General features: G+C 35.4%; 1 protein-coding gene across 1 annotated transcript in view; it reads left to right on the top strand.

Moving 5' to 3' along the window:
• The first annotated feature begins 2,042 nt into the window (after positions 1 to 2,042).
• LOC134273873 (uncharacterized) overlaps positions 2,043 to 21,579 on the top strand; it is a 35,144-nt gene continuing 15,607 nt past the window's right edge. The window contains 16 exon segments of the mRNA XM_062756095.1: positions 2,043 to 2,432; positions 2,925 to 3,208; positions 3,526 to 3,680; positions 4,007 to 4,140; positions 4,310 to 4,460; positions 4,771 to 5,257; positions 5,655 to 8,096; positions 14,836 to 15,058; positions 15,264 to 15,424; positions 15,727 to 15,967; positions 16,379 to 16,566; positions 16,947 to 17,340; positions 17,519 to 17,602; positions 17,894 to 18,014; positions 18,166 to 18,380; positions 18,551 to 19,092. Coding sequence (XP_062612079.1) covers positions 2,150 to 2,432; positions 2,925 to 3,208; positions 3,526 to 3,680; positions 4,007 to 4,140; positions 4,310 to 4,460; positions 4,771 to 5,257; positions 5,655 to 8,096; positions 14,836 to 15,058; positions 15,264 to 15,424; positions 15,727 to 15,967; positions 16,379 to 16,566; positions 16,947 to 17,340; positions 17,519 to 17,602; positions 17,894 to 18,014; positions 18,166 to 18,380; positions 18,551 to 19,092 — 6,105 coding nt within the window. The 5' untranslated portion in view covers positions 2,043 to 2,149.

Genomic DNA, 21,579 nt, shown 5'->3' with positions numbered 1-21,579 from the left:
TTTCCTTTATCATGCTGTTTCCACTGACCGCATTATTTTTCCTTTTTAAATGAAAAAAAAATCGTTTTTAAGTCATTAAGTTACAGAACAGATACTTGTTCAAATCAAAATTCTGTCAACCTAGGGAAGTGAAGAACGATAGTCAAGGTTAAAAGTTGGTAAAATTTTGTAAAAGAGAATCAAAATCCAAGGTCAAGTGGTCAATTATGTTGATTTCCCAAGAAATTCTTGTCCCAAGGAATATACCGTAGTCCGACTTTGAAATAGGAGAGCAAGTCAACAAGTAGGTCAAATGAACTTCAAAGTCAGAATCAAATGGTTATAACTGTTGCCTTGGTACCCAAATAAAGGACTAATCACAAGGAATGTACATGTACCTCACAGGCACTGACGTTACTTATTTTTCTTTTAATAAAAAAATATACCATTACCTTATATTTAATATAAGGTAAGGGTATTTTTTTTTTATTAGAAAAAAAATTAGTAACGTCAGGTGCCTGTGAGGTACCTCTGTGTAAAATATAGGGTGCCAGGCGCGTAGCCAGGCGTACGTTTGTACGCACAAACGTCCACATCATTTTCAAAAAAAAAAAAAGAGGAAGAGAGAGGAGAGCGAGACGTGTGTAAAATTGTAAAGCGTACTCTGTCATTTTTGCAAAGTATTAGTAAGTAATTTTTTTAAAAATTAGAAACAATTTAGAATTAACGCGATAAAAAAATAAATGAAAATCAACAGAATCAGTTTCAGGGGAAAATACGATAATATACACCTCACGGAAATCAAAAGATATTCCAGGATTTTGGTTTACTATCGAATAGTGCTGAGTTGTTTTTTTTTTTCTAGGTGTAGTTACATTCTGAAAGAGTTTCTCAATTGTAGATTTAATACAATAAAATCCCAGTCGACTCCCTTAAAACAAACGATAATTTTATTTAATGCCAAAAATGTCAATTTCTATTACTGGAAATATTACTTCCAACTGTAATGCTTAACTTCTGTAACGATATCCCACCCCCCCAAAAAAAATAACAATAATATCGGATACATGCAAGACTTCAAAAATCACAATTCAGCTTTTATATATGATTATCAAGAATCAAAAAATTGGTAAAATTCAGTTTAACCTTTAAAAAACATAATGATAAAGCCTGTTTAAGTATTGACATCCGTAACACTACCTTAAAACCAATATAATTGTTGGAAAAAGTTAAAGATACCAGATTTGTGAATATTTATGAACATTCATTATAAAATGTATATATTGTACATAGGTATTGTGCAAGAAAATGAGTGAAAAGAATTCTTCTGTCTTTGTTATTTTCAATCTTTATAGGTGTATTTTTATCAGTCAATTACGTGGTCTGTCTAAACCAGTCAACCACTCTAATCAAACTAGCGTATGTAATTTTGTCGAGCTTCAAAAGGCTAAAATTGTTTTAGTGGGTTTGTCAAACAACGCTATTGGACATATCCTTTCTCATTTTTGAGTGACTGTCCGCATTTTGTACAAGGAAAAATAAACATCAAATGAGGCTGCGTAACAAACTGAAAAGTGTAAGAAAAATGCTATTAGAAGGGTCACATCGAAAATTCACCAGCTTCCTTTTCAGGCGTCCACATCAAAAGTACCCTAGCTACGCCCCTGGGTGCCTTCAGAGTATCTCGATCCAGTGGTACCATCACTTGTTTGCCAATGGTAACGATTTGTACCGTTGGTACCATCGGACTCATATGTACCCTGAACGAGTTTTGGGTACAGTCTTGTTCTTGCTTGTGGATCCTTACATTCAACAGGCTGAACAGCTGTTCAACTAATGTCGAGGACAAACGGTCGACATGGTAGACATGGTCAAGGACCAGGTCAAGGAAAAGTCCTGTCAAAACAAATACATTAGTACAGTAGAATATGAAAGCCCGCAGTACTTTAACCATTCAAAACAGTTTAACTTATAGTCAAAGAGAATGTTTGAGTTTTCGCGCCATTTACTGAGAATGTTCATTTCCGGAAATGACTAGGCGGATCTAAGTTGATCCGGGCATTTTGATAATGCGCGTCTCAAAATGGCGCTGGAAGAAGAATTTGGATAATTAAAAAAATATCTTTTGAATGGTGTGCAAGAAAGATATATTATTGTTGCAACTTTAAAAATGTCAACAATGAGAAGAAGATCGCAGACTGGTCCTCGGACCGACACGACGCACGACATTTTTATGTACATGACTCTTGGAAGGTACCCTGATGGCGCAAATGAAAATGCAAAGAGGAACCTTCGAAAAAGATCAAAATTGTTCAAACTTAAAGGCAGCGAGCTGTTCCATGTCTCTACAATTAAAGATAAATTCGGAAAAGATGTGCATAGGGAGAGACTTGTTCTCACGGATAGTGCTGAGAGGACTAAAATTATTGGCGAACTGCATGTGGATGATAAAGGTACCACGAGTTGCCATTCCTTGAACAATGGCGGATCATGAAGGGTGGAATGATAACAATGAATAATTTGAGATATTCTGATATTGTACTTATATTAAAAAGTTTGAGCCTAATTGTTTATTTTTCCATTTTAGTAATTGTTTGATGTCTACAGTCAGACTATTGAAAGAAATTTTATAAGCCATTTTATGAAAAGTTGGGAAATCAATTAGTAAAAGGGGATGCTGATGATGGGAAAAGGGGGTTGGGTGGGGTGGCAGAGGAGCTGAGTGTTAGGTCACAAATTAGACACATAAGCTTTATTGTAATGAATGTGCCTAAGTATTGTGTGTTTTTATTTAAGATTGAATGTAAAAAAAAAAAAGTTATGAATCATGTTTTTGAAAGAAAAAAAATGAGACCTGTAAAGTTATAAAAAAAATTATCAGAATTTTGATCTAATCTAACATTTCAAAACACTATAGGACTATGATATTTCATATTTATTTTCAGGCAATCATTTGGGGAGGGAGAAAGTACTGGCTGCCCTTTCAGAGAAGTACTACTTTGTTGGGATGAATAATAAAGTCAGGGAGTATCTTCTGAATTGTTCTTCTTGCCGCACTCGTTTCAAACTGACTGATCAGGCAATGTCATCTGATGGAAGTATATCTGCCACGTCAGATTTTGAGGATATGGATGACTCAGATTCCAATGTGTCATTTTCTGAGGACTCTAAGCCAATTAAGGGTGAATGGCCTGCTCGATCACAAGAAGCCCTTCATTTTTGGGACATTGTAAGTTGACCAAGTCTGTGTGATAAAAAGAATAAGCTACACAGACACGTCATTAAATTTTGTGTTGTTTTATCACAGGTATTGCATAGGAAACTCTTAGATAACATTGCAAACACAGTAAATGTAATGACTAATGTAAAATAAAGAAAAGAAATATATAAAAATCATCAAAGATGATTTAAAACTCAGTTTGATGGTCAACCAAGTAAAAGGCATATAAGTCACTTGGTTTATAAAAGATCCTTAATTGAGTACTTCATATGAATTTTATTATTATTTTATGCAACACATTTTAACCAAAGATATTTTTTCTTCAGGTTGAGATGAATGTGTTGGGTCCATATGATTGTATAGACAGTAAACACTACATCGTGGTATTTTTGGATCTGTTTTCTAACTGGCCAGAAGCCTTTGTTGTGGACTCTGTAACTCCAGCTGTTGTTACACACCTGACTCTCAACCTCATTTGCAGGTAACCAAAATCCGGAATCTTGATTTATTTTATAACAAAAAAAACAGCAGTTTTTTTCCCCCTTTTTTCAAAGTAAAGGGTTAGAGATCAGTTGTAACAGGCTAGGGGCTGAGGTTTATGAACAAAATTTCTGTGCAACTCACAACAAATTATTTCAAAGAGACATTATTGTCAATTGAAGCGGTCAATTTGGCCGGTAGCTGGTTCTTAGGGAAAACAGGCCTCAATAAAAATTGTCAAGAAAAATCTTTTTTTAAATGCAAAGCATGTAAGTAAAAGTAGTAGAAGTTTAATTTTGGGTTTGAGCTAATAAGTTTTACTTGCAGGTTTGGATGCATGAAGACTATGATGATTCGAGAATCTTCCAATTACTCCAAGGAGGATCTTATCCCGCTACAGAAAACACTAGAGGAAGCTGGGATTGAAATTAATGTCAATCCTTTCTCTTCTGCTCTCTCAGGTGACTGAGTTGCTTTTACTTTAAATTATTTTTGTAGAAATCAAACAATTAGATATGACTTTCTATGACTAAAAGGTCTTTAAGGAGTTAATTGTTTTGCAATTGCCATAAATTTATCAGAGTTAGATTATTTTTTTAGGAGATAAAATAATGTAAATAAATATTGCAGAAAAAATTTGGAAAGAGATAGCAGACAACTTAAATTCATTTACAAAAAACAATTCTCACTGGCCCCACTGCCTGGAGTTTGCCCTGTTACCACACAGAGTCTCCCGAGCTGAACGATCAGAGTACACCCCAGCTTACATTACTTACGGGAGGTAATATCACAGTCAAGTGTAAAAGCACAGGATAATCTCTGAAAGTATTATAATGACTTGAGTGTCAAAATTAAGGATATTGATACAGAAAAACACACTTATTTTTATAGCAGAGTGCCAGAGATGTGCTAATTTGATTCAAAGAGAAAACGTTTTGCTACATCCATAAAGTTTTTAAAAAGGGAATGAATATAACATTGTTATTAAAATAGGTTCAAAATAAATATTTTAAATATGTACATATCAAGGTGTAAGCTGTGATTCACAATGTTTTGTACATAATTAATCGTGTTTGTATTATATATTGTAGAGAACTAAATCTGCCTTCAAGTATGAACAAAGGAGATGGTGAAAATTTTCCTTCAGCTGAGCCTCATCTGAGCTTGGAAGATATGACAGCATTAACAGACAAGTTTGAGAAAGCTTATTCATCCTATGGCAAAAACATTCAGGCTTGGAACTCCTGCTCTCAGCCCTTCTGTGTTATACCATCACTTAGCTCGAGTGAGCCCCCTCGTCAACCTGGCAAGAGAGGAAGGAAAAAGAAAAATCCGGATCCTCCCCCTCCTCCCCAGGAGGATTACAGTTCTGATAAAGAGGCTGAGGAAGACATGCCCCCACCAGCTACAAATGTAACTCCCAGAACTGCAGGTCGCAAAAGGAAACGCAATATTAGTCGCATCACTCGCCTGATCAATGCGGAAAATGATGATGATGAGGATGCACTGCCAGACCAAGATCCAGATGATAAGGATTACTGTCCCTCCAGCAAGACGGTCAAAGTAAACACGGAACAGGTGAGTACTTTACTTTCTGTCATAGATGGGGGAAAGGCTATTTGAAAAAAAGGTAACTGATATGAATGCATGCTTAAATTTGTAAGGAGACAATTGGGGAAGGTGAAAAAGTTAATTAATACATCAGAATGAGATGCATTATTTCTTTTTCCGGCATTAAGATTATTGGTGGTGTTAGGTATTCCAGTTGAAAAAAGAGAATTGTTGTTTTGTTGAATTTTTTTCTCTTTCCTTGCCTCTGAAGAAAAATCCAGATGGGAAATGCATCCGATTCTAGGATGGTTCAAAATTAATAATATTTTTCAAAAACTCAGAAAGATGTCCAAAACTTGATAATTTCTCAGTAAAATTGAAATTGATGTTGATTTCTGATGCATCTCCCATCTTGACTTTTCAGGATGGGGACTCTCCGGGCCCCAAACCACCACTGGTCATGAAGCTTACTCCACCCACACCAAAGAAGCACATTTGTAATGGATGTGGTAAGGAGTTTTCACGTTCCGATGTCCTTAGACGGCACATCCGAGAGATGCATGAAACACACGAGTCCATGATAAACATCTGTCCCGAGTGTGGCATATGCATTAAGAGGAAGCATCACCTTGCAAGACACATCAAACAAGTCCATAGTAAAGGTTGTGAATGTAAAGCTTGTGGAGAAATGTTTGGAAACAAAGTGGAGCTCAAGGAGCACATTTCAACAGCCCATGATGGATACAACTGTGAGAAATGTAACAGAAACTATACCTCCAAGTCCGGACTTAAGTTCCATATTGCACAAGAGCATGAGCAGAAATACCCATGTCCCATATGTGGTAAATCGTCTGGCTCAACTTCAAGCTTTAACAAACATTTGGCTTCGCATACTGAAGGATCAGACATCAAGTGTCCCCACTGTCGGTACATATTTCCAAACAAAGAGGTATTCATGGCTCACAGAGAGTCTTGTCGAATTTCCCGTGCTTACACTTGCAGTCATTGTGGTAAAGGCTTTCCAAGCAAAAATTCATTCCAGCATCATGAGGCAACACATTTTGATGGAAAGTTTCCATGTCATCTGTGTGGAATGAAATTCTCATTCAGCACCAATCTTAATCGTCACATTAGAACTGTTCATTTGGCAAAAAACGACTCTGAGGATAGCAAGCAATCAGACTCGTCTCCAGATAAATCAAGCCTAGACCAAAAAGGGGATTTAGCTGAAAGTCAGAAATCTGGCAACACTGAAAACGTATTTGAATCAGGAATTCCAGGTGGAATGGAAGAATGCCATAATAACAGCCTTAACCAAATTGTAGAAGCCATCAAACTACAGGTGGAGAGAAGAATATCAGCTGGGTACTGTGGAAATGGTGAAACTGCAGGGAAACAGAGTGTAGGAACTGATGCTATGGAAACAGATGAAGGTAGCTCACCTCAGAAGAATGTAGGATCTGTAAGCAGTAATCAGTTGGTCAGACAACTCGCATCTTCTGGAAAAGAGCCAAATAGTCAGGTACAACAGACAACTTCTACAAAACCAGGAACATCTTCCAGAGTTCAAGAATATGCCCTGTCTGGAGCTTTAACAGAGACACAAAAGAGACCTGATGGAAATGTTTGGATAGCTCTTCAAGACACCACAGGGAAGACTACAAAAAATGTTATTTTAGGACAACAAAATGCATTCCCAGTGGATAAAATGCCAACTCAGATCATTGTTAGCACAGAAAATTCATCATCAGCTACGGCTCCAGGGTACTCAGATGTGGGAAAGAAAACACTGACTAACACATTGGGTGAATCCTTAGGCCAGATATCTGGTGCTCCTGAGTCGTCTATCCCTTCAACTTACCACATTATTTCTGATCAATCACTGCTATCACAGCTGAAGAGCACAGTCAGCCCCAGTGTTTCTTCATACCGAGTCATCACTACAGACAGAACTGCCCAGTCAAAACCAGGGGGCACAGTGCTACCCAACATCTACACTGTCATGACATCTGATCCTACAAAAGCCAAAGCAACTAGTATCCTTCCAAGCACTTATGTGGCTCCAACAAGTGAACAGCTACAGTTAGCTGCTCAGAAACAACAACCCATCGTCATTGCTGCAGGACAAGTACAAAAATCAGTGCCCCTGACATACACTGTCCAACAGCCAACAACTTCCAATGTTCAGAAAGTACAAGTTGGTCAACAGAGTGAGTTGGTTTCTCACATTCAAAAGATTCTCCCTGAGGCTTACAATGAAGTGCAGACTGCTTTGCTTCAGAAGGTGCAGAGTGGGTCGTATGGGCTTGTCACTGATGAAAATTCGGCCGTAGCTTACAGTTTTGACTCAAACAAAGACCCCACAAGTGTCACTGCGTACAGTGTTGTCATTAAAGAAGCAGGAGGAGGCACAGAACAGAAAGTTGAAACTGAATCAAGCAATAGTGAACCTGCTGCATCAAATGCAGGTCAACATATCGTACAGAACCCTAAAATTTCTCCTGATGAGAGTACAGATACCACAATAGCATTCTCTGGAACCCCTGCTGATCCTGTTCAAGAAGCAGTCCAGTTTGCTCCAGAGTTGAGCAGCCAGGAGCAAGAGACTGTACAGTATGACATGGTGCCTGCAGATCAAGAGTTGATGACCTCTGACCGGACCCCTGACCCCTATCCATCAGAGTCAGGTGATAATGGTGGATCTACCTTTACTGTGCCTGCAGATTCATTGCATACGGATATTGAGACAAAGGTCGAAGATACCATATACACTGACACAGTAACAGAAAATGTGGAGAACTTGATGCAGCTCTCTGAACCTTCACAAACAGATGTTGCAGTCGTTGACTCAGTGAGTCAGACAGTTGTGACCTCAAGTTCCTAGTGATATTGAATTAGCTTATTGTTATAGTACATGTACTCCATGTATATTTGTAGATCGTTGTGTAAAGCAATTTTCCCATTCCATAAGTTTTAAAACATGTCTACTAGTGAGTAATTGTATTGATTAATTTTAAACTACAATAATGATTGTAATCCCACATTTCTATTCACCACCTACTAGAAATGATAGTTCTAAAAGAGGCAAAAAATCCAATTGAACACATTTTACTTCGTTTAACTTTTTATGCCCCCCTTCGAAGAAGGGAGGGCATATTGCTTTGCTGCTGTCCGTCGGTCTGTCGGTCCACTTAGTTTCCGTTCATTTTCTTCACAACCCTTGCACATACTGAAATGAAATTTGGTATACAGATTTATCAGATGAATACCTAGGCCAAGTTCTGTTTTGGGTACGATCGTGCCATTTTTTACAGAGTTATGCCCTTTGGACTTAGAAAAAATCCAATTATAATCTAAGCATTTGTCCTTAAGGAGATATGAGTGGACATGTATCCAGTTAAAGATAATTAATGAGCTTAGTGTGGGAAGTTAGGCATCTCTGATCATGTGTTATCTTTATCTCCTGAGAATTCGATAACAGGAGGAAAGATCTCTCTTCTCTAATTCTCTTAATTGTAATTTATTGCTTGTCAAAACATTTACATGTATTTACCAGCCTTTTTATGCCCCCCTTCAAAGAAGGGAGGGCATATATTGCTTTGCTGCTGTCTGTTGGTCTATTTAAGTAAATAAAAAAAAAAAACTAAGTCTTTTAAATTTTACATTTCATAATCCTAAAAAATGTAAAAATATAGTTGTATCCTTATTCAAAAAATGTTAAATTAAGTAAAAACTTATTTTTTCATAATCATATACTTTACAGCAATCTGTAACAAATGTTAATGTTTTGAGAGGAATTCAGTTTGTCCCATGGGCATAATTATCAAGCACTGGTCAAGAAGAATTTTGATAGCAGAAATTTGCAGGTCAAATCAGAGAAATTAATGAGTTTATTGTCAGGAGCTAATTGGTAGTCTAAAGCGAGAGCATCTCTAGATATGATCATCTTAATTTATCACTTGGGAGTTGGGTAAAAGGAAATGGCCTCATAGTTGCTTGTGTTAATTAAGAGTTCTTGATGGCTATAGTTCAGATAAAGATCTTTCAATTGGTGTAGTGTACTTAAAATAAATTGATGTTTTAGTGTATGATTAAAACTAAATTATTATTGTATAATATAATGAAAACTAATTATGCCCTCCTTTGAAGGAGGGAGGGCATATTGCTTTGCTGCTGTCTGTCGGTATGTTGGTCTGTCGGTCCACTTAGTTTCCAGTCATTTTCTTTGCAACCGTTGCACATAGTGAAATGAAATTTGATATACAGATATATCAGATTAATATCTAGGTCAAGTTCTTTTTGGGTACGATCGCACCATTTTTACAGGGTTATGTTCCTTAGACTTAAAAAAATTCCTGTTATTTGCAGTTTCTGTTCATTTTCTTTGCAACCGTTGCGCATACTGAAATGAAATTAAGCATACAGATTTATCATAGATATCTAGGTCAAGTTCTGGTTTGGGTACGATTGCACCATTTTTAGGTCACCTGAGTAAACTCAGGTGACCTATTGCTATCCGTTTTCGTCCGTCCGTCGTGTGTCGTGTGTCGTGTGTTGTGTGTCGTGTGTCGTGTGTTAACATTTGAACATTTTCAGCTTCTTCTCTGCAACCACTGAACCAATTTCAACCAAATTTGGCACAAAGCATCTATGGGTGAAGGGGAACAAAAATTGTGAATTTCATGATCCCTGCCCCCCTGGGGTCTGAGGGGTGGGGCCAAAACCACTAAAATTAATGCAATCTTTAAAAATCTTCTTCTTTACTCCTGGACATCAAGCAGTCAAACTATTTGCATGATTGTAATCAGCATTGAGTCCTCTGCCAAAATTGTGAAATTCATGGCCCTGGGGTCAGGGGTTCTAGTGCTAGGGCGGGGCTAAATAAGGATATAGTGAAAATGCATTATTTCTTTGAAAATCTTGTTCTCTGCTCCTGGGTATTAAATAAACCAACTAAGTACCTAGTTATGATGAACAAGAGTGCCTCTACCAAAATTGTGAATTTTATGGCCCCAGGGTCAGGGGTTCTGGTGTTAGGGTGGGGCTCTATTGATTATATAGTAAAAATACATGATTTCTTTGAAAATCTTCTCCTCTGCCCCTGGGTATTAAATAAACCAAGTAAGTAAATAATTATGATAAGCAAGAGTGCCTCTACAAAAATTGTGAATTTTATGGCCCCAGGGTCAAGGGTTCTGGTGTGTGTGTGGGGGGGGGGGGGGGGGCTCTATTGATTATATAGTGAAAATATGTGAATTCCTTGAAAATCTTCTTCTCTGCTCCTAGGTATTAAATAAACTAACTAAGTGCATAGTGATGATGAGCAAGAGTGCCTCAACCAAAATTGTTAATTTTATGGCCCCAGGGTCAAGGGTTATGGTGTTGGGGGGGGGGGGGCTCTATTGATCATATGGTGAAAATACATGAATTCTTTGAAAATCTTCTTCTCTGCTCCTAGGTATTAAATAAACTAAGTAAGTGCATAGTTATGATGAGCAAGAGTGCCTCTACAAAAATTGTGAATTTTATGGCCCCAGCGTCAATGGTTCTGGTGGGGGGGGGGGGGGGGGCTTTATTGATTATATAGTTAAAATACATTAATTCTTTGAAAATCTTCTTCTCTGCTCCTAGGTATTAAATAAACTAAGTAAGTGCATAGTTATGATGAGCAAGAATGCCTCTTCTAAAATTATGAATTTCATTGCCCCAGGGTCTGGGGTTCTGGTGTTAGGGTGGGGCTCTATTGATTATATTGTGAAAATACATTGTACATTTAATCTTTGAAAAATTTCTTCTCTGTCTCTGGGTATGAAGCAGATGAACTACCTATATAGTAATGATGAACAAGGGCCCTAATCTTGCAGAATTGTGAATTTCAAGGCCCCAGGGTCAGGGGTGGGGGGGGGGGGGCTCTACTTATATACTGAAAATGAATTAATTGTTTGAAATCTGGTCCTTTGTATTTATAAAACATTTATTTACTTTTTGATAGGCAATTTTAAGGGTGCCTTTTAAAAATTTGTGCAACCTAGGGTCAGGGGTGTATGTGAGAGTGTTAGGGGCACTACTGATTATTGATTAATATTACTGATTAGTTGGAGTGCATTTTTGTTCCCCTACCCTGCTTATGGGTATTCAGTAACCAAGCTAAGCAACTGCTAAGTTTATTGTTATGATGATCAATGGTGCCCTTTCAAAATTGTGAATGCCATATAGCATCTGGCTTAAAACATGAATTGAATTCAATACACTGTAACTGGAAAGTTGTTGCATAATGCTCAGGTGACCTATAAGGCCCGTGGGCCTCTTGTTGACAGAGTTATGCCCCTTTGACTTTGTAAAAATTTCAAATTATTTGCAGTTTCCTTTCATTTTCTTTGCAGAGGTTGCACATACTGAAATGAAATTTGGTATACAAATGTATCAGATAAATATTTTGGTCAAGTTCTGTTTTGTGTATGATCGTGCCATTTTTGACAGAGTTATGCCCTTTGGACTTGTAAAAATTCCAATTTGGGGAGAGGGGGGCATTGTTTTACAAACATCTCTTGTTTACTCTATTCTTTTTAAAATATGCAGAATAAAAATTTACATGGTTTCGTATTCCTTAATTTTAAAAGGAATTGATTGTTGTATTTCATTGTACAGTTGGTTGTAATTTGTACATACTTGATGACTATATATTCTTCTTAAAAATTTATTCAGATTTTCTGTTACAAATGCTCTTTCACTCCTAAAACACTATTTGCATTTACTATTAAGGTCAAGATCTAGTAAATGAAAGGTGCCTACAGATTTATCAAACTTGAGAAATAAATTTCTATATTGATGCTTTACAACTTTAGCTTGGTCACATAAGGTGTTTCGGGGCATAATTTGTAGGTAAACAAGATGAAAAACTGTATTATAAACTGTCATTTTCAATGAAAAATTAAGAAAACCAGTCATGAATACGGGAGTTTTTTTCGTGTTCGGCAAAGGAAATGTATCCAGATTGCCTACAGTCTCTCAGAAAACGGTAATTAGTATGTTCATGGCCTCTTCTTGACATCAATATCAAATTTAATATAGGTATCCGGTTTACTTTTCATATGATTTCAAATTGAATGACATGAAATTACCCTATTTTCTCATAATTCTGCTAAAGCCGTAAAGTATGGGAAAAAGAAAGTTGAAATTGATTATGACGTCATAATGGATCTAGAACCAAAAAAATTAATCTCAAGTTATTTACTAGATCTTGACCTTAATTTGTCAAGACTGTTTTATAAAATAATATGAACACTAAAATAATGCTACTGCTTAATGTTTATAATGAATTCATGCATACAGAAGTGATTCCTAATTGCAGATATTTTAAAGCTTATTATGAACTTATAAAGTACCGGTATGCAAATTTTTGTATCAATTTTATTCTTCACTGGCACTTTGCTTTATGTAAGCATTGTTTGGCTTTACATATTGTACTGAAAAAAATGAACTGTTTTTCGAATAGTAGTGTAATGGGAATGTTTTGCACATACATGTATATCAATACATAACCTTAAAGATGTGCCATGTTATTTTCTATCTTGAATCCCATTTCATGCCATACTTTAATAAGTACCAGGTAAATCATTATTAATTAATACAATAGTTAATAATTAAATTTTGGTTGTATAACATGATTTGATTGAATAGAAAGGTTGCTTTCTAACGTGTAAACGTTTTCTTCTTCACAACAGAACTTGCCTCAAAACCCATGTTAGTCCAATTGATGGAAATGTTGAATATCTGAAAAAAAAATTTTATCTTTGTATATATTTATTAAAAGATGTAAAGCATTTTAGTGGATCATTTCTAATTTGTTAAGAGTAATAATCCTTTTTGAAAATATACATTATGGTATTATATCTGTATGATGTGCTTTATGTTTTAAACTAATAAAGAAGTGATCTGTACTTTTTTTGTTTTATGAAGATCCTGATACCAGTCTGATTTCAAGTACATGTACTATCGTATAAGCAGAATTTTTAGGGAGGATTTAATTTTGGCATTATTAGCGAGGGTTCTGAGATCACTAACATTAAATATTGCTAAAAATAAACTGTGTTTAATTTTTTAGTGAGCATTTGAAAATTGCTAAAATTACTTCTCACTAAAAATTAATTACCATATTTTAAGGACAAATCGATAAATTTGCATCTCGCTAAAATTTCCGCTTATATGGTATAATGTGATGTCAGACACACTTGGTGTAGTACCGTATGTACGGTTATTTTCGCCCCATCTTATATTCACTCTTTTACACTAGCAAACAATTGTGTCCCATTTTAGATTCGCCCAGTCATAATTATGTTTAAGATATTGTAGTGTGTTCTTTGAATTCCATTGTTTTGAATTTTCCCACCAGCGAATAGGGTGAAAGGGGGTGGGGTGAAAATTTCCCTGTATACAGTATTGTACCAGAAACAAAGTCTAGGAGCTAAATCTTGATCTCTACTCAAAGGTCATGAATATGTTCAAATTTGATATTTGATCATTTGAACTTTTTTTACTGAAATGAAAAAATATAAAGAAAGAGGGCGTATAAGGCATGGACAATCCCCCGCTCTGAGACAAAATGTTTCTCAATTTTCAAAATTCACAGAAAAATTTAGATTTTTCTAAAATCATGTTCTCAGTAATGTCATCTTCAAAACATTTTGTAATTTTATTTTATTGAAGGACATTATTTGATAATCTTTATTTCAAAGTTGACAGTTAAGCATATTTAGTGGAAAATGGGTTTTCTATAGCTATAAAAAATGAATTTTGAACATGAATGGGTCAAATCTCCATTCTTCGTTAACGCTTAAATGATGGAAACGTAATGTGAAATCCATTTGTCCAGAAAATGGAATCTGGACCCATGCTATATGAAAATTGAAAAATTCTGAAAAAATGTACGCTTCAACAAACCCGTTTGTTTAAATTACACTGACAAAAGTTGATAATGCATATACTTCGTAGCGTAGTGCTTAAAGCAGTCGATCATGGACCAAACCCTGCGCTATGGAGAGAGTTCGAATCATACATGCAGCTTTTTCTTTTTTGTTTTCACATATCTTAAAAACATGAGTGAAAATTAAATTATTACATGTAATACAATATTAAAACAATGAAATACAGAATTAAATGTGTAAAAGATGATATAAACAATATAATTTTAAAAAATATAACTTTTAGAATTGTCTTTTCTCAGAGCAGGGGATTGTCCTCGCCTTGTATGCCTCCATTCTTAAGTATGAAAGATTTTTCTATGACTTTACAGTTAAATGTCATCTTGGGGGTAAAATTTACCATTTGTATTAAAAATACTTAGAAGTTTCAGAAATAACCCCTATCTCCTCTAGAAAAAGGGAAGGAGGCTAAAATTGCCTCCCCTGCTCTCATATTGTAACTCCTAATTCATTAGTTGAGGAAGAAAATGGCCCTAACAATTAATTTTTGTAAATATATGCAAATTGCTTTATATTTCTTAGAAGACAGTACCAGAAGTAAGCACCATCAAACCTGACTAAAAGTCTTGTAGTGATCTCAGAACTGAAATTATGTTTTGAAGAATTTATGATATAATTTTCTAGGAACTTGATGCATATTACCAAGCCATCTACACATACAAAAAACGCAAGGCCTACTTGCCAGGTTGCCCAGATAATTATAAAAGAGTATTACGGAAGTCCGCACTCAGCTATTGTTTGTTCGACGACAAGCTTTACTACTTGACTGATGGTGATGTACGCTACGTTCCTACATCATGGAAAGAAAGACTGTATTACCTCGCCCATTGCCATATCAATGAAAAAGGTTTGTAAATAAAATGTGTCTGAAAATTCATGCAAGGTTATGTACTGATTTTGATGAGTCTCTGTCAAAAATATTAATTCTTGAGAAGTGTACAATGCAAAGGTCAGATTTTTTGTCCCTGAGAAATGAAAATAGAGACCTGACTAAATAAGTTGATGCTGCAAGGTAAGGATGTCTATATTACTACAAGATTTCCTTCTTTTAGGTAAACATGTCTGTAAGAATGTGATGGCCCAGTGGATGAATGATAAAAAGATAGTGTGGAAGGGGATTTCCGTGGACTGTACAGCATTTTCCACGGCCTGTCCTGACTGTACACTGGGTGAAACCAGAACAGAACCCGTCAGCAAACCACAGCCTAAAAATGTAAGAAGTTTTATTACACAGTATTACTTAGGAGAAGAGGGGGCATGGAAATAAGTTTGATTTTTATATTACAATAATCAGTAACTTGCATACTCAGCAGATTTTGAATTGAGAATTTATTTCCTCCTAGTTCCATTAGTTTTTATGTGGGATCACAAAAAAGTAAAAAAGAAAAAAAAAAATAGGGTTCTACTTTTACATTTTCTAAAAAAAAATATTGACCAGAACTGGTAATATAAATTCTGGGGGAAAAAATTAATTAACCAGTATTTATTTTAATGATGTGTGATGATTATTGATAGGATCCAGTTCTAAAGATGGCAGAGGACAACTACAGCTTACTACTGAATTACCTCCAGAAGCAGACATTCCCAGTGAAAACTCTTCAGTCCCAGGTGGATGCAGTAACTAGCATTGCTAGACAGTACATGATCCAGAAAGGGGTGCTGTATTACAAAAAGGGCAAAATGGGGGAGCTTAGGTGTCTGGAAGTGGGCACTAAGGACAGGAAAGTGGCCATGCAGGCTGCCCACGTCCACAATGGTAAGGGAAAACAATCAATGGGTCTCTCAAAACATAGGATCCGTGAATCTTTGCTGCAATTTGCACCTTACGTAAAGAATTGACTCGATGAAATCACTGTTCTTTACAGTCATATAAGTCAATTCAATTGGTAGTTTTATACTGATTTTCTTTTAATATCTCTTTTTGATGTGAAAAGTTCAAAATATTCTTGAACCCTTAATATTACATAAGCAAATGTACAGGAGCTACATGCTGACTAACGTAAAATGCTCATATAAATGAATTCACACTTATAGTAAAGTGCTTTTCATTCCCGTGGTTTAATGCTATTAAAACTTACCAGTACTGGATGTAACATATGATGAATTAAAATTGGTGGTCTCTGGCTATAAACCTGTTGTACTGTTTATATGGATAATTCCATTGAAGGTGAGCACCTTGGACCTGCAGAAACATTGCGAAGATTGTCAGAGAAGTTCATCTGGAATAAGATGGCTGACAGTGTGGAGGCCTTTGTGGCTGGTTGTTGTAAGAAGAAAACGGAGGAAGAACCTGCCACTCCAAAGTCACTTATCAACAGAAATGTGAATTTCTTCAGTAAACAGTTCAAGAAAGGGGTATGGTGTCAAATCTGTATAAACTGTTACATTTACTGTTAAAAAAAATGTTTTTTTATTTTCTTTCAAAGATTAAATCATGGTTAAGACTACCATTAAATTAACAAGTTTCATATTTAGTCTTTAAAAAATTCCTATCTATTAAATTCAGTTTACCTTTATCTTCAACAATATAAAAAAAATTGAGCAAACTTGTACTCTTCATCATTAAGTATTTTTATCCTATTCTGTTTAGCTTTAATTTTGGCCAGAAGTGTAACTGATAGACCTACATGGAGTAAATAATTAATATGGTATATAAAATTCCGATAAGAATGACCTTTTGAAAGTTCAAACTGAGTAATGGTGTGTAAATACTTAATACAACTTACCTTTCACAGGTCGTGGACAGGTTACTCTCTGGGGAGGAAGCATATCCAGAGCCCGCTTTACATGACATTTCCGAAGTGATTAAAAATGATACAGAAACTCCAGAAAAAGAACCTGGTAAGCAACAAGACTCTGGAAATGGGGACAATAATGAGAGTGACAAAGAACAGACTGAAATACAGAATGATAACAATTCAGAGGAAGAAAGCTCCCAGAATGCAACAGAAATTCCTGTGAACAATTCAGAGGAAGAAATTCCTGAGAAGTTTGTAGGTGGAGTGAGTGATGAGATGATAGAGGCTGCGGTCAGAACTATTTTGTCCCACGAGGAAATGGAGGAGAAGGAGGCCAGCAAATCAGACCAGCCTTCCTCCTCAGCCGAACCTTCTAGTAAGAAAGGAAAGGGTAAGAATTACAAATAAATCTACAGGACTGTTTAGTAATGGCTCAAAGGTTTCATTTGTGGATGAAGAAAAATTATGTTTATGAGAATGAAATGAAGGCATTTCCTCTCAGTTCATTCAAATACATGTATGCTTTGTAAATGCTTATTTAATATGGATGCATCATTTTATTTCAATAGAGGGCAAAAAAGAAGTGCACAAGTCCCTGAAACTTAAATGTGAAGTTTGTGGAATGTTATTCAAAGGACAAAATAAATTCAAAGGTAAATATGAAATGCAGTTCTTCAGGTGAGACCACACAAACTGAAGTCCTGTCTTACATAAGTAGATTTGTAGTCTTAAATCGACAACAGAGGTATCCCAAGATGAGTGAAACATTCTCAGAGGAACAAATAGCAAACAAAAAATATATGTTCAAAGTACATGTATATATAATGTATCCTGTTTCATGGGCAATTTTAAAGAAAGTTGAATCAACTAATCATAGTTTCAAGTGATACTTAAATGATAATAGAAAAAAAAAACCATTCCAAAGACAATTCCTTTTGTTTCAGCTCATATGTATGGACACACCGGCATCAAACCTTATCCTTGTAATCTGTGTGATAAATCCTTCACTCTGAAGAAAACACTGAAATTTCATCTTGGTAAACATGCTGGTCAAAAACCATTCCTGTAAGTTGATATCCAAGAAAAAAATTATGAGATAAATTAAGAAAAGAATTTTTCAATACTAAATGTGTGGCATAGATTTATCGAAGCTTATCAGTTAAAATGCAACAAACTTCCGTATACATGTATATCCAATATTTATGATTTATCATAGGTGCAACATTTGCGGTAAGAGATTCCATGTCCCCAACAGCCTACGATCACATCTACAGATCCACGCCAAGGGAGGTAACAACATCCACTACTGCAAGCTCTGTAATCGAGAGTTCGCCACCGATGTTCGTTTTGAGAAACATCTGAAGTTCAAACACCCACCAGAGGAAGAGGAGCACCTCTGCTCTCAGTGTGGCAAAAAGTTCTGCAGCAGAAGTAAGAATTTGTCAAATAAACCATTATAGCCAAATCAGTAAAATCTTACTCTGACTTAAAACTTGAAATGCAAAATACTAGTTCTATCCAGAATTAAAGAGAAGTGTTTCTTTGCTTGCTCTGCAAATATGTAGGTGATCAATAATGGTGTTTATAATTTTTTTCCTCAGAGAGTTTGAAACGTCATGAAAAATCAGCCCATGATGCTGTGAAAAACCACTTCTGCAGTGTCTGTGACAGAGGATTCTTTAGGAAGGAATATTTAAATCGCCATATGCAACAGCATGAACCAAATCAAAATGGTGAAACGAAAAAAGTGAAGCCCTTAAGTATAAGAAAGCCCAAGGCCTTACAGGCTAACAACAAACAAAAACAGGCAGCCAAGGTATTGAAAGCTGAGCCAGAAAACATCATCATAGAAGCGGTGCAAGACGGGGATAGCACTAGTCTTACCAATGTGGTCGGGAACATCCGTATTGAAGTGGAGCCAGGTCAGATAGAGGAATACTACATACAGGAGTCGGAGGACCCTGCGACAAGCACGTATTACACGGTGGAGTCGACAGGAGAGGAGGAGGGAGACGGTAGTACACTGGTGTACAGCTTCCCGTCTGTCCAGTACGAGATTGAGTGTCCCGATGGACAGCTGAATTCCGAGGCTCTGTCAGCCATTACCATGCTAGCTCAGGCTTCTACACAGCAGAACATTTAAGCTTTAGATCTATAATCAGGTTTTTTATGTGGACAGAAATTATTTGTATTAGAACACTCAGAATAGAAGAGAGTATGTTCACATTTTGAAAAAAAAAAAAATCATTTTAAAAGGTTACAATGCTGTTGTTCTGTAATGAAAGATGAATTAAAAAGAAGTACTACATTCAATAGTGAATTGAATGTCAAATTGTTTTTAAATTGTATGTTAATTCACAGGCCTTGTTAATTGGTTATTTTATATGTATTATGTTCACAATGTTGTGTGTGCAAGGACTTTTACATTGTGGTATGAGAAGTTTAAAGTTTTGAAACATTCATATAATCTTTTTGATTGTGACAAAGGAGATTTATGAATAAAGTGTTGTGACAGAAAGTCTAATCCTACAAGATGTATAAATTATAAAGTATATACATATATAATGAAATCATTTAATCAGCTTTACTTAAAGTTTCTAAATGGTATAATTGTTCATAATTTTGAGTCCAAAGTTTCATTTGATCCACAAGCTATCAATGAAAAATTCAGAGATTGCCTACTGTGCCTCTTTGTTAACTTTTTATGCTTCATTCTTCTTTTAACATTCAGCATGTACATTTTGTTGTATACAAATAAACTGTTATGAGGTTTGTTTTGTTTCCTTGCTTCTTCAGAGACTAAACAGTATTCAAAAAGTACCGGTAAACATCAGGTGTTCTCAAAATATACGAGGGGCGTTCAATAAATAATGTCATTAGCTCGATGACATACAACATAGTAGTCATATGACATAAAGCTTGACTTTCTCTCATTATTGAATCTTTAATGAATTTATAACAGTTTATGTGACCACTTTTCATCACATAGTTTTATCGTGAGAAGCTGGGAAACGGGCTATTCGAGACACTGCATTATAAATGAATGGTGAAGAATCATTAAACTAGAGTGAAAATAAAAGCTACATTAAAGCTGCTGTAAAACTTGTTAAAAATCCCAAAGAAATATTCACTGAAATATGTGACATTTACAGCAACCGATGCCTGTTTTATAGACAAATGAGCAGGTGGATTTCAATGATAAAAAAATTATATAATGGGCATCAAAAATGGGTACCCTCGTTTGCCAACAAAAATTATAAAAACTTATGTACTGTATGCCAAATTTCAACAAATAATATTTCATGTTGTATGATTGACTTTAAGACACATAGCAAATTTGTTAGACATCATATTGGGAGTAGTTTACACTGTTTTTAAGAAACGTTTGACAGTAATTAAGCTTGATACTCTAAGGTAACCCTGTAAATTGAAAAATGAGTGAAAACAACAGCGTGTACAAAAGTCTTAACAATTATTTGAAAATACCAGTAATTGTTGTAATCCACGTTTGTTTTATATTCAAACAGATATTGGAACATGAATCTATTGCTTAAAACCATTAAAACAAAATTTATCATAAGATGTACTTGATAAAAATGGCGATGGTCTGTCAAGAGCAAAGGTTTGCAAGAGCACAAAGACAGATTTATATGCAATTTTCTGAAATATTAGTGGTATTGTTGTTCAAATTTGTATTCGGGGAGACAGTTTAATATCTGGAGGTGTCTTAGAAAGCAGTTTTTTTGCAAAGAAATTGAAAGGTTTATCAGAGAAAGGACCCAGAATCAGGAATCCATTAGTTGAATTTCTTCATGACAGCGTTCAAACCCGCATGCCCTAAAGAGTAAAGGGGTATTCGGGATAAACAGAAAGTTAATGTTTTTTCGCATTAACAATATTTGCCAGATCTTTGACCTTTTGACTTGTTTCTATTTCCAAACTTGAAAAAAACACCTTTCAGAAGGAAAAAACAAGTCCAGGAAATCATTGGATCTGCCATTTTCCAGTATACTAAGGGTCATACCCAAAAATGAGTTCTAAAAACAATCAGAAATTGGATAAAAAATATTACGGACATGTGTTTGAATTAAAAGAGATTAATAAGTAAAATCATGAAGACTAAATCATTGAAAAGCGTAGTTTGCTTCTTTCTGAGCCCCAATGACATTATTTATTGAACGCCCCTCGTAACATTGAATTTATATAGAGTAGAATTTGAAATAATCAAAGCTCATAGTTGATGGAAGTCTTACCATTGTATTTTGAGAAAAATGCTTAAGAAATACAGAATTTTCTTCCATTATTTATTTAGTGAAGATCCTCTTGGAGTGAAAGCAGCAAAAAAGTCATTTGTGGACATCCATAGTTGCAGATGAGTCCAAGAGTAATAATTCCACCAAAAATTATCTAAGCAGTGCAAAACTTTTATCTGTACTAATAAAAGTAGGTATACATATTAATAATCAGCTCAATATAGGTGCATAGTGATATATTTAAAACAGTCCATAATGAAATGAATGGCATGCTTAAGGTACTTGTGTACCGTTTTGTAGCAGTAATGTTTTTAATTATGCCCCACCGTTCAGGCCAATTTAGTGTTTATTATGTCTTGCATCCTTTCACACTGTCA

This window comes from Saccostrea cucullata, unplaced genomic scaffold (assembly GCF_032062105.1).
Source record: "Saccostrea cucullata isolate Sc308-1 unplaced genomic scaffold, CSIRO_AGI_Scuc_v1 ctg31, whole genome shotgun sequence".
NCBI lineage: Eukaryota > Metazoa > Mollusca > Bivalvia > Ostreida > Ostreidae > Saccostrea > Saccostrea cuccullata.
This window is presented reverse-complemented; position numbering and strand designations above follow the sequence as displayed.